The sequence below is a fragment of the Saccostrea echinata genome, unplaced genomic scaffold (genome assembly GCF_033153115.1).
Source record: "Saccostrea echinata isolate AGI-Se365-2 ecotype Australia unplaced genomic scaffold, CSIRO_AGI_Sech_v1 ptg000009l, whole genome shotgun sequence".
In the NCBI taxonomy this organism is placed as follows: Eukaryota; Metazoa; Mollusca; class Bivalvia; order Ostreida; family Ostreidae; genus Saccostrea; species Saccostrea echinata.
The window spans coordinates 719,350-743,088 of record NW_026889758.1 but is presented as its reverse complement, the minus strand read 5'-3'; the positions used below and the strand labels follow the sequence as shown (position 1 = coordinate 743,088).

The following is a 23,739-nucleotide window of genomic DNA, read 5'->3' as shown; positions in this document are numbered from 1 at the left end:
GTTTCTGGCAGACTTCACGTAAATTTGTCTTCATTCTTTATATTTATTATCGTCACAGTGGCTACACATACAATAAATTACTGCTCTTAAACCCGTTAACATTCTTTCGATGGCGGGGGTTTTCTTTATTGTTATGTAATTTTATACACCAGCAGCACATGTGCTTCTCCGGAAGCAGTTCCTGTAGCATTTGTAAGAGTTCCGTTAGAACACATATATCTGCCAAATCAATTAGAGAGTGAGCAGTTTGTAGCTCTGTAATACATACAGTGTTCTCTTCTGATACTCTAAAACACCTCCGGTCGGTAGGTGGCGCGAGCGTCACTTTAACAATATGACTGATCTTCCAGTGATTTGCAATGCCCCACTCTGATCTCATAAGTAAACATTAATCTACGTCTAATTTGACAAAATAAGACCCAGTTCACATATATATGACCGCTATATTCAACAAAATGAGAAAAATCAATTAATGACTGTGAAAGAATTATTTTCCCCTTGTAACATCTGGCTAGAGCAGAGAGAGAAATTGTTGCTCCTTCGGACGTGTGCGAGTTTGTACTTTAAAGTTCCTAAGAAATGACGAGAATTTGTTATTGGATATTATGTTGTTTAATTCTCTTTGTAACTGGAAATGAAGACGCTAAGCGTCTGTATTATGATTTGTTAAAACGATCCTATAACAAACTAATTCGTCCTGTGAGTAATAGTTCGGACAAACTGATCGTGAAGATGGGGATTCGCTTGTCACAGCTGATCGACATAGTGAGTATTCTTTGTTATAGCGACCACTCCTACCTGACCCTACATTGTTGTCCCCCTATTGTATCTTATGTGTAACATCGGAAATTGTTGGGTTTATGCTTCAAAGACATCATTATAGTTTTTGTATATCGGTCAATGATTTGAAAAGTTCCCATTTAGCATTCACAACGTCAATTTACCGTATTTTATTTTAAACTAAAGTTACAGAGTTCATACGGTCTTTTTGAAATTTGTCGAGAGAATATGACAAACAATCATTTATGCAATATTAATCAATTCTGGACATTGGGCTAGGATTTCCTTTTGTAGTATTCCCTCTTCTGTCCCCACTTGAACGTTAGATAATTCTTAACATTACTGTTGGTTTGTTAATTAAAGAGAATCTACATTAAAATCAATGAAAAGACAAAAAGGGCGCGTGCGGATATACTAATACTTCTATAAACTTATCCCATCGCCATGGTCACCACTTGTGAAGTAGAACAGGGGAAGACGGGTTCCCTTTTGTTTTGCAGGTCCAGCTTTGTTGATTTGTTGGAGAATGGCACCAAGATTCCAGCTCCCATATGAATATTCAAAAAGCTTCATTCAAATACACAATTGTAATTGGTTTATGGTAGTGTTATTGATTATTAATGGAGAATAGACACAAGGTCGGCCCAGTTGTTCCAATTATTCCTTTTAAATAGAAAAGAAATGTTTGTCAAAAAACTTTTGAAATCCATCGACGTGTTTTAATTTTGAATTCATTGTTTGGATGTTGATTCAGAAAAAGTTAAGTGGAAGACAGCACTGAGTTTGTATTGATATCTAAACTTTAAGCTGTACGCCATACTTCAGAATATTCTAAATTCATTCATTCCCAAACTAAGAGACATTATTATTCTGAATGACCTTCCTTAAATAAGAATATGTTTTAGGTGATTTTTAACTCTTAAACAGAATTAAAATCAGCCCTTTTCCAAATTTACCTCAAAACAAAAACCTAATTAACTTTTGTGGACATGTACATTGTATTCGTACTATGTATTATTTTTATTCAGATTCATTATTATCTACATGAAAAAAAACAAGAGGCCCTGGGGCCTTAACGGTCACCTGAGTATAATGTAACAATCAAAACAAAACTAGCTGATAATAAAGCTATGTTGCCCAAAAGCAAGAGAAATAGGATGATCAAGGATCAGCAAAATATTAATTTAGTAAATTAGCAAACTTCCTGACCACGGGGTTATGAATTTCAAACTTTTAGAAAAGATTTCCTTGCTCATAACCAGGAATTAGTTTTTCTGTTAAATACTTAGGAACAGAGAAGAAAATTAAAAAAAAATAAAAAATAAATTTAGACTATATATTAAACAGACCCCCCCATGAACCCCTGACCCTGGGGCCACAATTTCACAATTTTGGAAGAGGCATCCTTAATCATCATAACCATGCACTTAGTATATCTGCTAAATACCAAGGAGCAGAGAAGATGTTCAAAGAATTAATGCATTTTCACTATATAATCAATAGAGCCTCGCGCTAACACCAGAACCCCTGACCCAGGGGCCAAGATATTCACAATTTTGGAAAAAGCACCCTTGCTCATCATAACTATATACTTTGTTTATCTGCTAAACACGTAGGAGCAGAGAAGAAAATTTTCAAAGAATTAATGCACTTTTACTGTATAATCAATAGAGCCCCCCTCCTGCAGAACCCCTCACCCTGGGGCAACAAATTTCACAATTTTGGAATTGGCACTCTTGATCATAATAACCATGCACCTAGTTTATTTTTTATATATACAGGGGGAGTGAAGAAGATTTTTAAAGAATTTATGAATTTTCACTATATGATCAACAGAGCCCCAACCTAACTCCAGAAACAATGACCTTGTCAGCAAATACAATTTATCATTGATTCAAATGCTGACTGACGTTTTTCATACTAATTGTTAGGCCATTATTTACACACTGAATTGTCGACGGATTTTTTTCGTTATTTCCCGATCATGACAAGGAGCATACGGCGGGTGTGACCGGTCGGCAAGGGTTGCTCACTCCTCATGGCACCTGATCCCACCTCTGATGTTTAGGAGGTCAGTGTTTGCTCTGCTCCTTTTTTGTATTGTTTAATGGACTTTTGAGCTTGAATACTGTTCATTATCTCCATATATTTCATTCAAAAGGATTAATATATTTGTATTTTAAGGTCACCTGAGTCATTCAGGTGACATATTGCTGTCCGTTTTCGTGCATCGTGTGTTAACATTTGAACATTTTCAGCTTTTTCTCTGAAACCGCTGAACCAATTTCAGCCAATTTTAGCATATGACATCTATGTGTGAAGGGGAACAAAATTTGTGAATTTCATACCCCCTGGGGCTTGAGGAGTGGGGCTAAAACCATTAAGTGATATCTTTAATAATCTTCTTCTTTATTCCTGGACATCAAGGAGTCAAATTGTTGGCATGATTGTTATAAGCATTGAGCATTCCACCAAAATTGTGAAATTCATGGCCCCAGGGTCAGGGGTTCTGGAACAACCAAGACAGCTTACAGAAGGAAAACTTAACTTGGCCTGACTACTTGGGGTACCAACGGACGGTGCCTATTGAACAGTTTGATGGTGTGGACTGTCAGTCTTGTACCCCAAGTAGCCAAGCACAAAGAAAAAAGTTATGAAGTCATAAAAACAAAGGACTTCACCCAAAGGAGTACACATGACAGACCGGACGTACTGTACGTGTACATAAATTTGCGTATTCAAAATTTAGCGCAATCACTGCAACAGTTGTTGGCGAAATATTAAATTAGCGCTATACATGTCCGTGCCGTATATTGTATTTATAAATGATTTCTTAGCGGAATTCATGAATTAGCGCATCGTTGTCTGCTCCAAAGCCGCTAAAATATGAAGTCCGCTTTTTTTTTAAGTACATATACAGTATTCCATAGCGGTCCGGACTTCTTTCTTTACTATTGGTTATAAACTTTCAAATTAAACATGTAACATTGTAAATATGTAGTTTTGCTTTTGTTTGTTTGTTTGTTTGTTTTTTCTCTTATTCCTTTTTTTAATGACCTCGTAACTTTTTTTCTTTGTCCCGATGAAGAGACAGGGCGTCTCGAAAAATGGACAATTTCTATTGTTCGTGTCGTTGGTCACTTTTAGTGCTTTATATATATTTTCATCCATGACTTTGTATCTACTTAGTACATGTAGATTCGACGATTAGGATATCAATAGTGTTGATTTTAGTGCTTTATATATATATATATATATATATATATATATATATATATATATATATATATATATATATATATATATATATATATATATATATATATATATATATATATAATTTTTATTTATTTATTTATTCTAGTGTATATAAATTATAAGATGTACCAAAAGCATTTCTCTATTTTCTTAGATTTTTTAACCCTAAATGTATACTCTTCCTAGTAAATGGGATCATTCTTTACCTATATTAAATCCAATGTCATTTTGGTAAAATAGTAATAGAGAAAAACATAAAAATGTGCACCCTTTTTGTGCACAAAGGGAAATCAAATAAGTACGCTGAGGATAACCCAAGGACCAGCAATTATCAACAATGGTTGTTCTGATGAACAAGTCTTACCAATCTGACTATGATTGATTTAATATCATTGTATGAGTTCATCATTCATATTTTGCACGATTTATTCAATAGTTTACGGTCTATCCTCATCAAATCGTTTCTGATATCCGCTGATTCCCGCGTCAACTCTTCCGGCAGCGTGATAAATTGTCCCTTGTCAAATAAATCCCAAGATCTGTCGCGGAGGAATACATTATAAGGAAATATTTTACAGACCCAATAAAAACATTTGCATACATGTATATAGATATTATTACATTTTTTGTTGTTGTGGGATGAACCTTTTTGTCAATATTGAATTAATATAAGAATAGATTTTCATAAACAAAAAAAACAAACATAATTCACTCTTCCAAAAATGGATTTTTTTTAATTGTGATTTTTTTTTCGGATAATAAAATGCAAAGAAAGAAAAATACACGAACAAATCAATAAGTTTATTGGAAACTATTTAAATAAAAGAAATTTGTCATTATTAAAAGTATAAAAAGACTGAATTACACATTAAGTGTAGCAGATCTTTTAAGTAAGTGGACCGAAGGCACCAACAAGAACCATATAAGTCACTACAGATGACCAAGACACAGGCAATAATTTTCGTTCGAATGTCAACAATCTCTCTCTCTCTCTCTCTCTCTCTCTCTCTCTCTCTCTCTCTCTCTCTAGTGTTACCAGGAAAAGTTTATATTTCTAAATTCTAAACGAGTATACATAACAGGCTTGTAGCAATGTTGAACATTATATGTAATATGAAATCATTCAAAGTTCACAATCATGTGTATTACACCTGTAAATAATGTATCTTTACATTAAAAAATCGTGCTGTTTGCTTTCTATCCTATTTCTAATCATCAAAAATGAATCTTTTTGTTATTTTTTCGTGTTAAGAGCCCACACAGTTTGGAACAAGTGCTTGGGATAAAACAGCTCATTTACTTCACACATTCTTGAGTGCAAAGTACACACGACTAGGATTTCTTAGTTCACTTAGAACGTCACGCAATGTCCTCAAGAGGTGGCTATCTGCTCGGGGTCTCACAGGGTCTCTGTAGAGCCTTAGAAAATCAATGCTGAAGAACTGAGATTTGTGGTTAATCTTCATGTTTTGTAGGATTATATTTTGCTTTAATCTAAATGAAAACATAAAAGCCGGTGAGTCATTTGAACCTAACACCCATATTAAGTTTCCTAGAACTACTAAAAAATCTTATAATTCTAATTATCTAATGAATTGTTATCAAACTATAATATATTTAATTCGAAATTTATGAAACAATAAAATATTAATTATGCAGGAATTGAACATGTAAATTTTGCATCTATCTCCACGTAGTAAATTCAGATTTTACAACATGATAAATTTATGAAGTATATCAACGAATACACTTAAGAAGCGTTAGTTTAAATAAACTTCATTGGCGTATGCATGAAGTCTATTGCGTTTTAAGTCAGCATTTCGTAAATTTTATGGTCGTTATAATGACCTTATTAGCAAATATAACCTATCATGGGGTCGTATTTTGGCTGACTTGTTTCATACCAATTGTTAGGCCTTGTTTTGTACTGAATTGACTACGAATAGTTCCGTCTACCTGAGCTCAAGGGGAGTATCACAGGTCGGCAGGGGATGTTTACTCCTCCTAGGCACCTGATCCCACCTCTGGAATTTCCAGGGGTCTGTGTTTTATGTCCTCTTCACATGTTTGTATTGTTTGTGGATTATTGTTCTTTATTTTTACCTTGTACATTGCAGAAAATATCTGATGTTCGTGAAATGTCTAGGCCACAGTGTCATGACTCCTAAAACTTTACATAAACATTCTAAATATCTGCTCATTTCATCCAAACAAATTGACAAAGAGTCGGGGATGCCATTTAATGTTTTATCCCTCAAATTCCATTAACTGAAGATGAAAACGATATCCAATTTCAGAGAGAATTTTTAAAGAAATAGGAAAACCAATGGCCCGTTTTACAAAAGAACTTACGACTAGGATCAAAATTTAATTCTGCTTATAACTTTCTAATTAACATTATATTGAAAATGGTTTTAATCTTTTTAAAAGGGATGTAGTAAGCTACTTTCACGCCAGCAATTTTAAACAAAATCATTAATTTTGCAAAATTTTACAATCAACTAAAGTTTTTGGTCCTAGTCGTAAGTTCTTTTGTAAAACGGGTCCCAGATCTCTTGAGAACATTAAAACTGTGATTAATATGATGTGGTATGATTAATATGATGTAGTAAATGTTGATGTTTTTGTTTGTTCTATTGTGTGTTTTGTGTCTTTGACAGGATGAAAAGAACCAGATTATGACAACAAATGTTTGGCTGAGACAGGTATTAAAGTGAATTCAGAAAAACTTCAAACGAGGATTTCATTCCGGTTTATCTAATTATGGAGGTGTTTGATAGAGTTAATTACAATGTCTGGGCGCCCAGGCACTCTAGAAACGCGTTCATTCGGGATGATACGATGTTTTTTCATCTTTTTTATTAAAAAAAATTTCAAAGGCAAGTTAATTAATACCGTGATATTACTATCTTGAATTATAAACAGGAACATAGAAATGAACTGGAAATTTATGTATATTTTACTTTTGATGAACGTATTCTTAGCTTTGAAATTAAACAGAATTATTTGAATGAATAATATATCCTGACTATATATAAAGGCGATTCGGTCGCTCAAACGTCATTGTTGGACGATACCGCTCTGTTCACCGCTCCTCTGTTTAGCATCTGTTGGAGTCTTGTAGCATGCACTATATACTTAATTAACCGTGTGTAAATAACAGAAATCATTTCTATAATTATCCATCGCCTCCCCGGAGCTGTCACAGATTCCTCGCATGCATGTCTACACTTAGTTCTCCATTTAAATACCTCCTTCTCTTGCCAGCGATGTCACTTTGATTCATGTTGCTTTCACTTAAGTGGTTAGTACAGTACTTTTATAATATGTATAGTAGATCTCTCGATTCTTTCGAGATGACTGAGTATCAAAGCATACTTAAAATTTTGTGGATTCTGAAGTTGGTATACAGCAAAAATTTTAACTGAAAGAAACCGATATTATTTTACATAGAATTTATTATTAACGTAGACACTTTAAACATGTAGAAGAAAAGTAATATCTATACATATATTCAAATCATTATTCCTAATACCAATTCATTACTGTGTTATACTGATGAGTAGCTTGAATTGATTAGCGCCGTCTCTGCTTTCTCATTAATCTCTGCTATCATCCCTGTAGACTTGATTTCTAATTATTACCATTTTTTAGTCACCTTTATTCTTCGCTGCTTGCTTAGGAGTGGTGTGACTACAAACTTTCCTGTAACCTTGATTACTAATTCTCTGTCACCTTTATTCCTTCTGCTTGCTTAGGAGTGGTGTGACTACAAACTTTCCTGTAACCCTGATTACTAATTCTCTGTCACTTTTATTCCTCGCTGCTTGCTTAGGAGTGGTATGACTACAAACTTTCCTGGAACCCAAGGGAATACGGTGGTGTGGATAGATTGTACGTCCCTGCTAAAGATATCTGGCTTCCGGATATTGTATTATATAATAAGTGAGTAGACAGTCAAGAAAATCCACAAGGTGTAAAAGTCTAATTCCATTTATTTAATTATTGTGATTTTTTTTCAATATTTGGAACTTCTGTTAATAAAATTGACAATTACATTGTGAGAAGAATCGGAGCTATATTTCCCCCGGCACCATATTTTATTCTACATTAATCTTTCTACCCCATGTTAACTAACTGCAAGCTTCTGCACGGCGTGGAAAGGACAACTATTCCTAGCTCACAAGATACGTGGAAGACATTTTAAGAACATTAAAATTCTTCACACATAAAAAGAATAAAATTGTTGTCTGTCACATGCATTGGAAACTTTTTTATATTGAGTTTCCTTCTCCAAAAATGACAATTGTCTTCCATGTTTCTTCGTTTTGATACCATATTGCTCGGGTGGCGGCTGGCTTACTAACAATTAACAAAGGTAAGGTTACTCTACCTTTAACCTCTGACCCTCTATTTACCGGAAGGAGTGGTATGACCAGGGTTTGATCTGGAATCCAGTTGAGTATGGCGGGATTCAGACGATAGAGGTCCCTATAGACGATATCTGGAACCCGGATGTTGTACTCTTCAACAAGTGAGTAGGTTTGGAGATTGTAAGAGTTCTTGTGAGACCCGGGAGACATGGACAAGGACCTTCATTGGATAAAACTTGAAACTAAGGATTACCCTAGTAGTCGTTAAAATATAGGCACACTATCAGAGATGTAGGAATATAACAACTTAATAAACTTGAACAAAACATTTTCTTGATTCAACATTATTTTCTCTCCTCTGATAATATGAACAGGAATATGTAACAGAAAAATGATGTATGGAAAGAAAATGTTGATTGAAATATTGTTCATTCTTGTTTTCTAGCGCTGATGGTAATTACGAGGTTACACTAATGACAAAGGCCATCCTCCACCCAGACGGTAAGGTGGTCTGGGAGCCACCCGCCATTTACAAAAGCTCCTGCATGATTGACGTGGAGTTCTTCCCCTTTGATATTCAGCTGTGCATCATGAAGTTTGGGTCATGGACATATGATGGGAACCAGGTGGATCTTGTCCATCTGTGTGTGTCCGACAGCTCATCTACGGAAGTCATTCACAAAGGGATCGACTTCCGTGATTTCTATCCAAGTGTTGAATGGGACATCCTGGAGGGGTCCGCCCAGAAAAATTATAAACGCTATATCTGTTGCCCCTCCCCCTTTCCAGACATTACGTTTAACATCACAATGAGGAGGAAGACCCTCTTCCACACCGTTAATCTGATCATTCCCTGTGTATCCATTTCATTTCTGACAGTCCTCGTCTTTTATCTCCCAAGTGATAGTGGCGAGAAGATTACTTTATGTATTTCAATTTTACTCTCTTTAACCGTGTTTTTCCTGCTTCTTGCTGATATAATTCCCCCAACATCCATTGTCGTCCCATTAATAGGGAAGTATTTACTTTTTACAATGATACTCGTGACTTTATCCATTCTAGTGACTGTGATAGTGCTCAATGTTCACTTCCGGTCGCCATCTACTCATACAATGGCACCATGGGTCAGGAGAGTATTCCTTAACGTTCTACCGCGGCTTCTTATCATGCGACGACCAAATCTAGACAATGAGCATAGCACAACAAGGGTGATAAGGACATGTAATGGTGTAGAAATGACAGAATCCTATAAACATATGATACGCCGCAGAGCGGAACAGAGGAAATTCGAGAATAGCAATTTTAACGACGAGGACGAACCAATTAGTGTAACAAAGGAGACGGAACTGAGCGTGCGTCGTCGATTTAAACCAGTTCCCCGGGAGATTAAAGACGCCGTGGACAGTGTGTGTTTTATTGCTGAACATCTGAAAAAAGACGACAAAGAAAACTCGGTAAATGGCATTTCTCGTACCCATATATAGTACTTTAAGTGCTAAGTTTCTGTGTATTATGCTTATTTGTATTAATTATTAATTTTATGCAGTGGGATTAACATTTTAAGTGACTGTGAATAATGGTGATTTTATACTCATTTTTAATTGTAGATAAAAGAAGACTGGAAGTATGTGGCCATGGTGCTAGATAGACTGTTTCTATGGATATTTACGATAGCCTGTGTAGTTGGGACTTTTGGGATTATTCTACAGGCTCCCACACTTTATGACGATAGGCGAACTTTAACCCCACAAGCCCCTGACGACAGCTGTATCAAACCCGAATTCTGATTGTGATGTCACAGTATCAAACAGAAGATTCACGACTCTATGAAAGCTCAACAACGATTCAGTAATTTACTTTTGATAAACTTTTGATACACCAATAGGGACATGCTGATTTCAATTCACTACCCCCCCCCCCCATTCCAACATATAGAATACCAAAAGTACTCCGTCAGCTATACACGAAGTACACCAATTAAGTCAAAAAATGTCTTAGTTGGTGTTTGGGTTGCAATTTTCAAAAATCTTATACTCTTAAATATCATGATCTGTTTAAAAGTGTCTTTTACGATAAACTCCAGTCGCTGAAAAGGACACTTAACATATCAGGGAGAGAGAGAGAAAGAAAGAGAGAGAGTAAACGTACATGTATTTATTGTTCCTTTAGTACATCTGTGCCAATAAGATATACAATGTATTGATGCATTTGTTTGAAAATGTGATATCATTAAAGAATATACAATGTTTAAATGTTTAAAACACTATGTAACATCAAACTGACGACATTTCATCGCATATAAGGTATCACTGGATGAAATGATAATCTAAGCTTAATTATTATTAAGTTTGAATCAAAATTTTATGTATAGAGAATTGTCTTTTGTAGATCATACATTTATATAAAAATGTGTCCGTGTTAACCAGTGTTGTTTCTCAAAGAAAAATCAGGTTTGAGTTTTTGTATTTTCCCCCCGTTCAGGACTTAAAGGTAGAAGTAGCTTTTGTTGACATTTATTAATTCTCTGTGTATGTCGGAACGAAATTTGACCATTATTTGAGATAAAAGATAAATTCTTTGATGGAGTTGGCTGTCCTGTTTACCGCAGACAGCAGCAGCTGGTGATACTCCCGCAGACTTTGATCATATTCCGGAGATTAGATTTCCACAGTGGTTCTCTTCCTCCCAGGGTCATCTCTAGACCTCGGGATAAAACTCGGTCAATTAAAGAATCTATTGTACATTTACAGGGTCTAGCTAGTTATTTTAGAATGATTGATTCTTCCAGGGGTCTGCTAATGGATTATTCTTTGTGAAATACTTAACTGTAAAATAATTTTTTTATGTATCCGTTATCTTTTGAAATACAGGGATTCAAAGTATTTTTATGCAAAAATATTTCAGGATTTTCATTTTCTGTTTATTATTTTTTTTCTATTTTGCTAATTATATAATGGAAATGCTAAATGGCTATATTATCTTACTTTATTTACAAAGTGAGTAAGAACATGGCTGGTATAATTTCAGAACAAATTTGATTCCATGTATTATGTGCCAGAAAATGAGGATACCATTGACAGTATTTTGAAATAGAAAAAGAAAAAAATATATACATAGAGAAAAAGAACAACAACAGAAAAAAAAAAACAAAAACAAACTAAAAAACAACAACAACAAAAGGAAATTAAAAGAAAAAACACTGAATACCACGTTGATATGCATATAACTAAGGAGGTATTTTTGTCATTTGGACAAGTGGTTAACAGTCCCGGACTATAACATCCTTGGGTAAAAAATACTGAACACTTGCGGACCATATATATACAGCTATAAAGAGACACAGTGCCGTAAAAACGGGAAAATTGAATTTTAAAAATATATATATAAGCAGTGTGTCCAGTTTCTGCATTGGTAGTGTACGTACTCGTCGTGATATTTGAAGTAAATGCAGTTGTATAACTTACACGTGAAAAAAAATATTTAAAAACACACTCTTGCCCAAGACGAAAACTTACTTCTTTTGAGTGATTTACATACAAACCACGCCAGTCAAAATAAGCTCATTTAAAAACCAACAGAATCAGACATTTAAACATGGAAGCAATCACGGCTAACGATATCCACGCCGTTATTAACAGCGAACATTCGCTTAAGCAAATTCTGTACCAATCAGCTATATCTACTCACTAATTGATCGCTGCTGATTTGAAAACAAACACGGAGAGATCTTTACAAAATATTCCTTGTGCCGACTCGGGTTTGTACAGCTTCACTGCCGGAAGAAGTTTGTATCCATCGTGTGTTTAAGCTTGGTTAGTGTCTCATTAAAACTGAAACCAAACAAACAAGCTTATTGAAAGACTAAGGTGTACATGTACTGATGAAAATACGTTTTTCTACACCTTTTTTCATGTTTTGTACCCATCATCAAATACTGGATTCAAACTAGAAGAAGAAAACGCCGGTAAAGATACTGTGTCTGATATCTTATCGTTTGATTGTTTTTTTGATGATAAAACACTTATCAGACAGGTGGCGCTGTGATATTGGTTATGACATATGGTGAAATAAAAGTGATAACGAGGTTTATAACATATGTTGGGGTCGAGACCCACAGACACGTTTGTTTTACTTCTGAAATCACAATAAACCTTATTTTGTAAGTCGCACGCAGCGCCGTGGCGGTTAGATAAAAAATATGCAAGTAACGGTACACGAGAACATCGAAATCACAGAATATCGGAAGTTAGCTGTCTCTGTTTTTGTCTGTTTTAGCAAAATAGAGACAGCGAAATTTTACAAACCGAGGCAGATAAAACAGAGATGTTTAATTGTTTTAGTTGGCACATAATTCAGTACCTGTCCGAATAGTGATTTGTTAGGAATGTATGCTGTTCAAAGTCTGTATCAGTTCTAGGTAAGGTACTTAAATGAGAGATACTGGTCGAGGCTTAAGGCGAGAGCGCTAACTCGAGCCGCGCCGGACCCAGCCCCGCTCTCTACATGTATCTTTCATAAAATAGGAAACGAGCATTCCCGATGACTTGTGACACGACCCTTCCGATGACCTCTGAAATTAACATGTTTATATGGGTTTTATTTTTCAACTTAGTGTTTATTCGCGTTTTTATGGCGTCGATGTAGCAGAGCTCGAACGTCATCTAGGTAGCGCCGTATCGAAATCGCCACCGGAAGTTTACGTAACCAAAGGTGTCAGTTGATGCATCCGCAAATAAAAAACAGGAATACCAATATATATATTTCTTCGAAAATGCTCACAATGAATGATAACTTAAAAATAAAATTGCATCAATTATATCTGCTTTGTTTATTTTTACACAAGAAAAATTTGATAGTTGTCGCGGATGAATTTCTGAAGAAAGCGGTGCGTCTAATCACATGAATAACATTTCGGAAGGATAACCATGTAAAAGAAACAAACCCACCAGGCGGTAAAATAATTACAAACTTGCATAAACACGATTACTAGGAGATTAAGAACATCGGATTTCAAAATTTCAATCTTAATTTTAAATTTATCATTAAACCCGAAGTTATCGACCTCCATTACTGTATTTCTTTATTTCCTCAATTTCGTAATACATGTATACAATTCCCGATCGTAACTCGTAGTCATAACAGAGAAGGTGAAACGCTTAAACAATGCTAAGACATTGACTCTAAGAATATTATATAAAATTGTAAAATCCTTCAGTTTCTCAACTGATTGAAAAACATTTTTAACCATATCTGGTCTATTCGAACCCTGCTCTATTCGGACCATAGCATAAGGCCCAAAATTGTAATTGTAACATTTCGTTTAAAGATAAAATTTTATATCAAATTCAGAAAGAATTTTTGCAATTGTTTTTCAACACTGAAGCCTTTCAGGCTTTTGATTTTTAAATAAGCGTCGATTTTTTATACAAAACATTTTTGAAATTATGTGGGAAATGTATTTAAGGCAAACTTGTTTCGAGTTTAAAATTATATGAAACTTTATTACTTAGTGTTGAATCAACTTTGTCCAAATCATGACCTTCAGGGGTAGGGTGGGGCCACAATAGGGAATCAAAGTTTTGTAAACATGGGAATGTACAGTAAAACACGCTTATAACGTGCCTGGGATGGATGTTTTGCTTCGTTAAAAGTGTAATTGCTTATTTCCGTTAAGTTTACAATATATTTTAAAGTTATGAGGAATGAAAATTGCTTCGCTGTGAGCGTCAATTCATTATAAGCGTGTTCGCTATAAGCATGCTTTACTGTATAAGAAAAATTCCTAAAATCTTCTCAAGAACCACGGGCAACCTATCATATTCCAAAAGATTAATTGAATTCTTCTTAAAATGTAGGAGTAGTTAGATTAAGAAGAAAGTGTGACAGACGGACGGACGGACCAGGGTAACAACAATATACCCGAACCTTCCTTAGAAAGTGTGAAAAACGAACAACATTACAAAAGCAAACAAAACAATGATCAATACAAAATCAATCAAAACAATCAATACAAAAGCAAACAAAATAATCAATACAAAAGTAAACCAAACAATCAATACAAAATCAAACAAAACAATCAATACAAAATCAAACAAAACAATCAATACAAAAGCAAACAAAACAATGACCAATACAAAATCAATCAAAATAATCAATACAAAAGCAAACAAAACAATCAATACAAAATCAATCAAAACAATCAGTACAAAATCAATCAAAACAATCAATACAAAATCAAACAAAACAATCAATACAAAATCAAACAAAACAATCAATACAAAATCAAACAAAACAATCAATACAAAATCAAACAAAACAATCAATACAAAAGCAAACAAAACAATGACCAATACAAAATCAATCAAAATAATCAATACAAAAGCAAACAAAACAATCAATACAAAATCAATCAAAACAATCAGTACAAAATCAATCAAAACAATCAATACAAAATCAAACAAAACAATCAATACAAAATCAAACAAAACTATCAATATAAGGCATGACATACAATCCAACGAAAAGCGAATAAAAACCGTCATTACTAAAGCAAACAAAACAATGATCAATACAAAATCAATCAAAACAATCAATACAAAATCAATCAAAACAATCAATACAAAATCAATCAAAACAATCAATACAAAATCAAACAAAACCACCAATGCACAAGCAAACACAAACTTAATACAAAACTAAACAATCAATATAAAAGCAAAATAAATAGTCTATAAAAAACGAACAAAACATTTTAAAGCAAACAAACCATCAATGCAAAAGAAAATACAACATAAATATAAAAGCAAACAAAACAATCAATACAAAAACAAACAAACAAAACGATATAAAAGCAAAATAAACAATCCATCAAATAAAACAATCGATTAATACAAAAGTAAACAAAACAATCAATATTAAAGCATTTTTTTGCAGATCAAATCTTTTTTTGAGCTTTTGTTACATTTTACAAGTTACTCAGTATATTTCTTAGATATATTTTGATTACTTTTCAAGCGCCCTCAAGGGACAGCACGCGTTGTACACATATTCATGTATAGAGAAAGAATGTTGATTGTAAAAAATGATTTAAAATACATAGCGCAGTCTAAAACACAAATTGGGATTGGTTACAGATGTTCTTCAAAACACATTTGATTTACAGTTGCATTTGAAAATTTGCATCTTCAGAACATTACATTTGATATAAAAAAATCTAAGACAATTTAACACAAATGAATCTCGGGGATGAATGTTCTATACACGTTTAAATTTCGATTCTTAGTGAATTGTCAATGGGCAAAAATAAATAAATAAATAAATTTACGCAAAATAAAACCTTAGAATTACCCATCTCCGTCAAATGTGAATCCCAGTTTCTAATGATAGATTTCGTTTTGCTTGTCAAGAAGTTTGGCAGTCTTGTTTTGCTTTCCTTTCAAATACCTGAATCCCCCCCCCCTTTTCCTTGTACATATATACTGTGTATTTCTGGATTCTGTGTCAAGTTCAAAGAATTATGACATCCATTATCTAAGCTTTGTTAGTTTATAAAATTATCAAAGAAATATCACCTACAAGAAATCATATAACTTATTGACATTTCCATTTCATAGAAGTTGTTCTTACAGGACACTCGATATGACAGTGTTTAAGTTGGTCTTATAGTTGACTCGATATGACAGTGTGTGGCACGTCCACATTGGGTTCTTCTCTGAATGAGAGATGCAACGAATATGCAGATTTGATGATCACGATTAGACATCTGTGTTCGCTCTGAGTACTTCTTATTAAGATGCAAATTTGCTGTTCTTTCTGGAAATGAATGTGGGTTTTTTTTATAGAGCAGTCTGAGAGAAGATTTTTGAAGAATCGGGATCCGATTGTCGTTCCTCATTATCAACAGTTGGAAATGACACAAAGAATGGCACACTCTAATACTCCCGTCCAATTATTGTTTCCAAATTCAGATTTACTAGAATTTGCATTAATGATTTGTTTAAAAAGACACAGCGGGTATTGATTCCTAGGAACTCTGTTAAATCCGGCCAATTCCATGTATCATATGGTCGTGAAAGAAACTTGCTTACGTCACAATGAAAAAGAGAATTAAGTGTACTGACGAAAGATGAAGACTGGCCTTTTTTCTTTTTATTTCAAAATGAGGATATCATGTTTAAAGCATCACTGAGAATTTAATAAACAATAAATTTTTTAAATATTTTTTTTTTGAAATAACTACGATAATTTAAGCTTCAATTAAATATACAGCTCTCAACGTCAAGTCATGACAGAATACGATAAACTTCATTTTGTCGTAAATTTTGCACATATTGCCATAAAAGTAGTCCTAAATGATCAATTCAGTGGGTCACCAGGGTTTCCCCTGGATCATGATTTCAGCTGAATTGTTACTTGTAGAGCCGGGCCCTAAGCATTTCGAATATCAATTTCCCATCAGCTATTGTAGAAGGAACATTATCACTCGATCTCGAAGAAACGTGGTATAACATGATATCATGTATAAAAAGCAATTAGTGATGAAATGGTCAAAATTCAACATACCAAAAAAGCACAAAAAGTTAAACATCTAAATTTAAAACAGGGCTTTGTGTTTGTGTAAAAGGAGGAAAACATAAGGATCAATAGCAGGGTTGGGGAAGAGTGTGTCTAATAAACCAACATGGAGAACCGTCAGGATAGAACTTCGAAAGTGACAATTATTGGGCTGTGTGAAATGCTGCACTTCCTGATTACGTAAATTTCTTACACAAACATAACAGAATCAACGAGAAGATAAAGATGGCGGGGAGAGACTTCCGGACCCTGCTTCTAGCAGTATCCTGTTTGTGGACACTAATCGGGGACATTGTATTGTGTTCTACTGAGGAGGAGCAACTGATCCATAAACTGTTAGGCCACACCTACAATAAACTAGTGCGACCACGCGGCGAGGGCATCAACGGGACACTTAAAGTGAAAATAGGCATGAGGTTATCACAGCTGTTGAATATTGTAAGTAAACTCTCGGTACACAGATAATGAGCGGTTTGTTTTAATAAGACTAAAAGGCAGATTAAAATCTGTTGTTATTGTCGGTCGATCTTTGACAATGAGAGATATATAAACAGACTACTCTCCTTATTGTTGTAGGGGTTTAACTTTCAACGAATGTTATATACTTGTAACATAAGGCCATCAATCAATGTTTTTTATAACATCCGTTTATCAGTCAATATATGTAACATACGGATATCTGTCGGTGAATTCGATTTTGATGTAATCTGTAACAGTCGGTATTGTTAAACGTGGTCCAAAATAACATCAATTTACAAATAAATATTGTAATTTAGAGGTACAACAGTTTAAAACTCTCTCTTATTATTCGTCTTCTGTCAGTTTAAGTACGCATTTACTTATATTTAATGACTCTGAAACAATTTGAATAGGTAGGTTTCTAAAACATATCCTTCATACCTTTTACATAAAGTCTGTTTGCTTAACAAGAGCTGAGAGGAAAATTGCAATTTTAAAGAACTCGAATGACCTATTAATTCTATTTATAGGACGAGAAAAACCAGATTATGAAGACGAGTGTGTGGTTACATCAGGTGAGCAATTAGAGAAACAACAAATTCCAATCAAATTACAGCGGCTTCAAAAACACTGCAACAATAACCGTCGCTAAAAGAAACCCAGACATTTTTTCTTGTTTATTGTTATCCTTAAAATACATATAAATCGTCAACAATGCATGGAACTTCATTCTTAAAGAAAAATTAAAGAAAAAGCCCAAGTACCTTTTAAAAATAAGGAGACTTTTCGATCGAAAATTTGAGGCTAAGGATTTAAGATGATCGTTTTTAATCATAATTTGCAAATCTTTTGAAACAGGAGTGGTTCGATAAACGTCTGATATGGAACCCCCAGGACTTTGGGGGGATTAATATGACCCAGATACCATCTACTGATCTTTGGAAGCCTGACATAGTATTATACAACAAGTAGGTCAACAAAAACTGTTCATTTGATGAAAAAATAGCGGGCATTTAGTGGATTTCTTTATATTATGCCTATATAACGTAATAAATCGTGCAATGTGTCCATATATCTTAATTGACTATGCGAAAAGTTATAGTACAAGTATCAAAAGCACACTACTGAATCCAGTCAAAAGTTTGGTATGTGTTATGAAAAAGGCCCGTAGGAAGCAATTTCACTTTGAGGGGGCACAACCATACATTTTCAGTTGGGGGGGGGGCACTATCAACTACCTTGTCAAGCAAAAAAAAAAAGGTCATAAGACGTTATTATTGAGGGGCACAAGCATATAGTAGCTATATTTTCTATCCATACTTATAAATTAATAAAGTTTGCAAATAAACTTCGAAACAGGTGCACCAGAGTTCTTACTCACTCTTTTATGAATACACTAGATACAAGATGATTTAGATTTCACTCGCATAGTAAGTATCGTACATTAAATTAAAAGTCTACTTTCATTTTCTATAAACAGCCATGAAATAGCAAAAAACGTGAGTACGGTGGTGTTTCCGGTTGGCGGGTCTAAGTTACCGGCAATTTTAATGAAACTGACAACAAGCAATCGTTTATTTATTTCATAAAACGTTATTACTGAATTATTCAATCAAAACTTGATTTAAATGATATAAAAGAAATAAGTTGTGATAACCGATTAAAAAAGTAAATGTGCAAATTATTTTCGTCATTCACTGATCTTAAAATTGACGGAAGCTTCTAGAACATCACATAGCATCGAGCCCGATGTTAAAAAGAAAAAAAAAGCTTTTGTGTGAATGGTCATTGAAATAATGGTAAATCATTGATAACATTATAAGTTGTGAATATATTTATGTATCGAAAGACTACATATATGTAGTAGGTTTTCCTAATAAATTTATCGGTAAAATTTGTATATATTCCTCAGTGAGAGCATCATGACAACGAACCCGAAGTACAATTTATACTTCGTATAATAAACTTGCTTACATGAAAAGAGAAAAGTAATGAATAAGGTATTGTTCAAATACAATTAGAGCTGTAAAATTTTGTGCTTTAATCAATACATTTCAGTTGTTATTTCTGAATATACAGTCTTTTGTATCAAATACTCGACCTATTCATAGGGCGTTAAAAGCAAAATTATACACAGGTACTTGAGTCTTGGTTTATAAATATGTAAGTACCTTATTGATATGTAAAAAAAAAAAGTAAAGTAAATTTTTACATATCAATAAGGTACATACATATTTATAAACCGAGACTCAGGTAACTGTGAATTCCCCCCCCCCCTCACGGGCACCCCCCCCCCCAAAAAAAAAACAATCAGTAAAATGTGCATATTCGCTGCTTTTTCCTTGACGGATATGAAATAAGAGCATTTGAAGTACAATTACCATAACATAGTATAACAGGTTTCACAATAAATGTCAATTAATGAAATTGTTATTTTTCAAGCTTTTACAAAAGGGGGTGGGGGGGTGGAGACGTACATCTACTTCATGTGGGATTTTGAACAAAGTATTTCTTCCTGCTATAAGCCTGTAGGCTGTCAGTAGAAACTACAATATATTTTCTGTCGGTAGTGGTATAAATTCATTTCCCCGCGCTTGCGCGGGATTTCATCTAGCAGTATTCTATATATCGGCAAAATTATTGGGGGACACGCCCCCCGTGCCCCCCCCCCCCGGTTCCTACGGCCATGTGATATACAAAAAATTCAACATGATGTTAAATTTACTTCACAGAGAAATTAAGTCACAGTTTCTTTTTTTCTTTTTCTAGTGCGGATGGTGATTTTATCGTGACACATAAAACAAAAGCCAAAGTTTATAATACAGGTAAAATTGTGTGGGAACCGCCTGCTATCTACAAGAGTTACTGCCCCATAGATGTGGAGTTCTTTCCCTTTGACAGACAGGAATGTTTTATGAAGTTTGGGTCCTGGACTTACGACATGGAGCAGATCGATCTGGAACACATTTGTGACGAGAAAGCTATAACGTACATTGTTGGCGACAAAGAAGAGCGGGTGATCGACAGAGGGGTGGATTTAAAAGACTTTTATTTCAATGTTCAGTGGGACATCATTAATGTCACGGCTACGTGGCGGGAAAAGTCCTTTCCTTGCTGTGATGTGTCCTATCCTTTTATAATCTTTAACATCACTCTCCGCCGACGTCCTATGTTCTATTCTCTCAACCTTATTATGCCCTGTCTCTCCATTTCCGGTCTCACGGTCCTGGTCTTCTATCTACCATCCGACAGCGGGGAGAAGATTACATTGTCCATCTCTATACTCCTGGCTCTCACTGTGTTCTTTCTGCTACTCTCTGACATTAATCCGCCAACTTCCTTTGTTATACCACTTATCGGGAAATACCTTCTTTTTACAATGATTCTTGTGACGTTATCGATATTTTTAGCAGTCAGCTCCATAAGAATCACGAACCGGAAGCCTTCAACTCACAATATGAGTCCCTGGGTAAAGCGAGTATTCACAGATATACTTCCGAGTATTTTGAGAATGAGAAGACCAGGAAGTAAGAAAAACATCCCTTCTGTGATAGGGGGTCTGATTCATTGTGTCAGGAAGGACTACCATTGCTCTCTTCATTTACTGACCCCAAATGATGAAAATAAACCTATTTCTGGTGAATTCCTGGGATACCCGAAACATGTGCAGCGAGCTGTGATCGGGGTTAAGTTTATAGCTGACAACCTCAGGAAAAACGACGAAGTAAAAATGGTTAATAATATTAAGTCATTTACCTTCTCATTTTCTTGATGGAATATAAAATTAACATTAATATTATTATTAATTATATTTCATGCAATTTCATCGTAAAATGCTTATCATCTGGGAACACATTGTTTCTACAAAACCGAGTTTGTTTGACCACTTAGATATAACTATTTAATGTTTGTTTGACCACTTAGATATGACTATTTAATGTTTGTTTGACCACTTAGATATGACTATTTAATGTTTGTTTGACCACTTAGATATAACTATTTAATGTTTGTTTGACCACTTAGATATAACTATTTAATGTTTGTTTGACCACTTAGATATGACTATTTAATGTTTGTTTGACCACTTAGATATGACTATTTAATGTTTGTTTGACCACTTAGATATAACTATTTAATGTTTGTTTGACCACTTAGATATGACTATTTAATGTTTGTTTGACCACTTAGATATAACTATTTAATGTTTTCCTTTGATGCAAAAGGTGAAAATAACGAAAATGATCAACCTCATAAATCCAGTGAAGAATACGAATCGTGAACAGGGCATGCGCAGTAACACGGACCCCAGGAAACACGGGGGGTGGGATCAGGTGCTTAAGAGGATTAAGAATCCCCTGTCGACAGGTCAAAATGTTATAAAAACAATGGCCTGGTCTAACAATTGGTGGGAAACGTGTCAGTAAAAATGCGACCAATTTGCAAAAAAGGTCATTAAAACGACCATAGATTTGCAAAACCCTTACTTCAAACGACATAGTTGAAAACCCTGTAACATCAACTTATTTGTCAGTAACTTGCCTCTCTTTAAGATTGATTTTACTCGGAGCTTGCTTTTGAATATCAAATCAGTTGGGTAACATAAATACCATATGCAGGTGAATGATGAAAATTGCCACAGAAATAGGGATAGTTGACGATGGAAAAGTTGAAGTCATCCCGTTTGTCATAAAATTTAGTGTTATAGTTGATCATTGGCTTTTATAGTCGGTAAAATATCCAAGTATGTATCAGATGTGGGAGACTCTGTGGTTTCTTTTATTTCGAGTTCATATATCGAGTTGACGTTTGAATGAAAATAACTATTGTTAATCAATAAAATGCCGTCGATATATCGAAAGGTTGAATTGAAAGCCACAGTAAGAGGTTTCTTCTTCTCATGTAGAATTTTCAAAAAATAATCTGCTTCAAAAGAATTTAAAAATAGGTCGGGTAATAAAGGAACACAAAAAATGTCAATCGAAATTCAACAGATTGTTAGAGGACCTGGTCTCCGAAGACTACATAAATGTTGTCAATGAGCAACTCCAGCATCTTTTTCATATCAACTTCAGTGTACTTGTGTGTAGAATCAATGATTTTTTAACGAAGTAATTTTGTAGATGACAAATCACAAGTATGAAAATTTACGAGTTCCATTGTTTTTGAAGAAGCAGTTGTCTACGATGTCAAAAAGCCTGCTCTTTAATTTATCTTTAGAAGTGGTTGTATTAACTTGAAAAGTCATGCTATCGATTTTTGAGAAAAAACAAACATGGTTTTAAATTTTCTAAAAGATCTTTGGAGTTTTTGACTAAATTTGATTTGCACCACTTCTTCAGTATGTTGTAGCACAGTACGTCCATCTAAGTTATGTATTAATCTCTCTTTATTTCTTAACATTCCTCTCCCAGTATCTAATTTATGTAATAACCTCTCGTTCTTTTTGTTTAACATTCCCCTATTTTTGTTTAACATTCCCCTCCCAATATCAAAGTTATATATTAACCTCTCGTTATTTTTGTTTAACATTCCCCTCCCAATATCTAAGTTATATATTAACCTCTCGTTTTCCCCTCCCAATACCTAAGTTATGTATTTAACCTCTAGTTCCCCCCCCCCCAATATCTAAGTTATTTATTAACCTCCCGATCTTTTAGTTTGTATTAACCTTTCGTTCTTTTTATTTAACATTCTCCTCCCAATATCTAAGTTGTATTAACCTCTCGTTTTCCCCTCCTAATATCTAAGTTATGTATTAACCTCTCGTTCTTTTTTTTAATAGGAAGAGTTGGACTGGAAATATATCGCTATGGTGGTGGACCGACTCTTTTTGTATTTGTTCTCTGCAGCCTGCCTCTGTGGGACATTGACTATATTTTTGTATGCCCCTTCGTTACATGACCCCCGGGACGAACTAACTCTTCAGGACAACACAGAGGAATGTCTTTATTGACGCAATAAAACACTGGATTTCATCGCATCATGATCAAATATGTTTTACTAGAATTAGAGAAGATCTTATTCAAATAAAAAAATAAATGCGCATTTAACATAACAATAATTATATTTAAGACATAATAAAATTGTGTTGTACAATTTCTCTCGACCCTTTCCTTTTTTTATCAGTGGGTGCCTAAATGCTTCCGAAGCAAAGTAACCTAAAAAATGAATTTCTGGACGATCGAATTAATTTAAGTTTTGAATAAAACTGTGACAGAATTTCCTCTGGGGATCCATTGTTCAATTGTCATTGATATACACACACATACATATATTTTTCTCCAATACAAAGCGT

At 34.3% G+C, this 23,739-nt stretch overlaps 2 protein-coding genes across 3 annotated transcripts; both read left to right on the top strand.

Annotated features, from left to right (window-relative positions):
• The first annotated feature begins 353 nt into the window (after positions 1-353).
• LOC133181557 (acetylcholine receptor subunit alpha-like 1) lies at positions 354-10,823 on the top strand. Its single transcript, XM_061316044.1, has 5 exons — positions 354-765; positions 6,699-6,743; positions 8,463-8,572; positions 8,857-9,865; positions 10,019-10,823. The coding sequence occupies exons 1-5, from the start codon at positions 580-582 to the stop codon at positions 10,196-10,198; spliced, it is 1,530 nt and encodes a 509-aa protein (XP_061172028.1). The 5' UTR covers positions 354-579; the 3' UTR covers positions 10,199-10,823.
• Positions 10,824-17,211: 6,388 nt separating this feature from the next.
• On the top strand, positions 17,212-23,510 carry LOC133181561 (acetylcholine receptor subunit alpha-like 1). Of its 2 annotated transcripts, none has more exons than XM_061316049.1 (5): positions 17,212-17,423; positions 17,975-18,019; positions 18,303-18,412; positions 20,214-21,177; positions 23,227-23,510. In XM_061316049.1, the coding sequence occupies exons 1-5, from the start codon at positions 17,397-17,399 to the stop codon at positions 23,395-23,397; spliced, it is 1,317 nt and encodes a 438-aa protein (XP_061172033.1). In that variant the 5' UTR covers positions 17,212-17,396; the 3' UTR covers positions 23,398-23,510. The 2 variants fall into 2 exon arrangements, with proteins under 2 accessions (XP_061172033.1, XP_061172032.1); XM_061316048.1 differs by having other exon boundaries at positions 17,310-17,423; positions 20,214-21,168.
• The last annotated feature ends 229 nt before the right edge of the window (positions 23,511-23,739 follow it).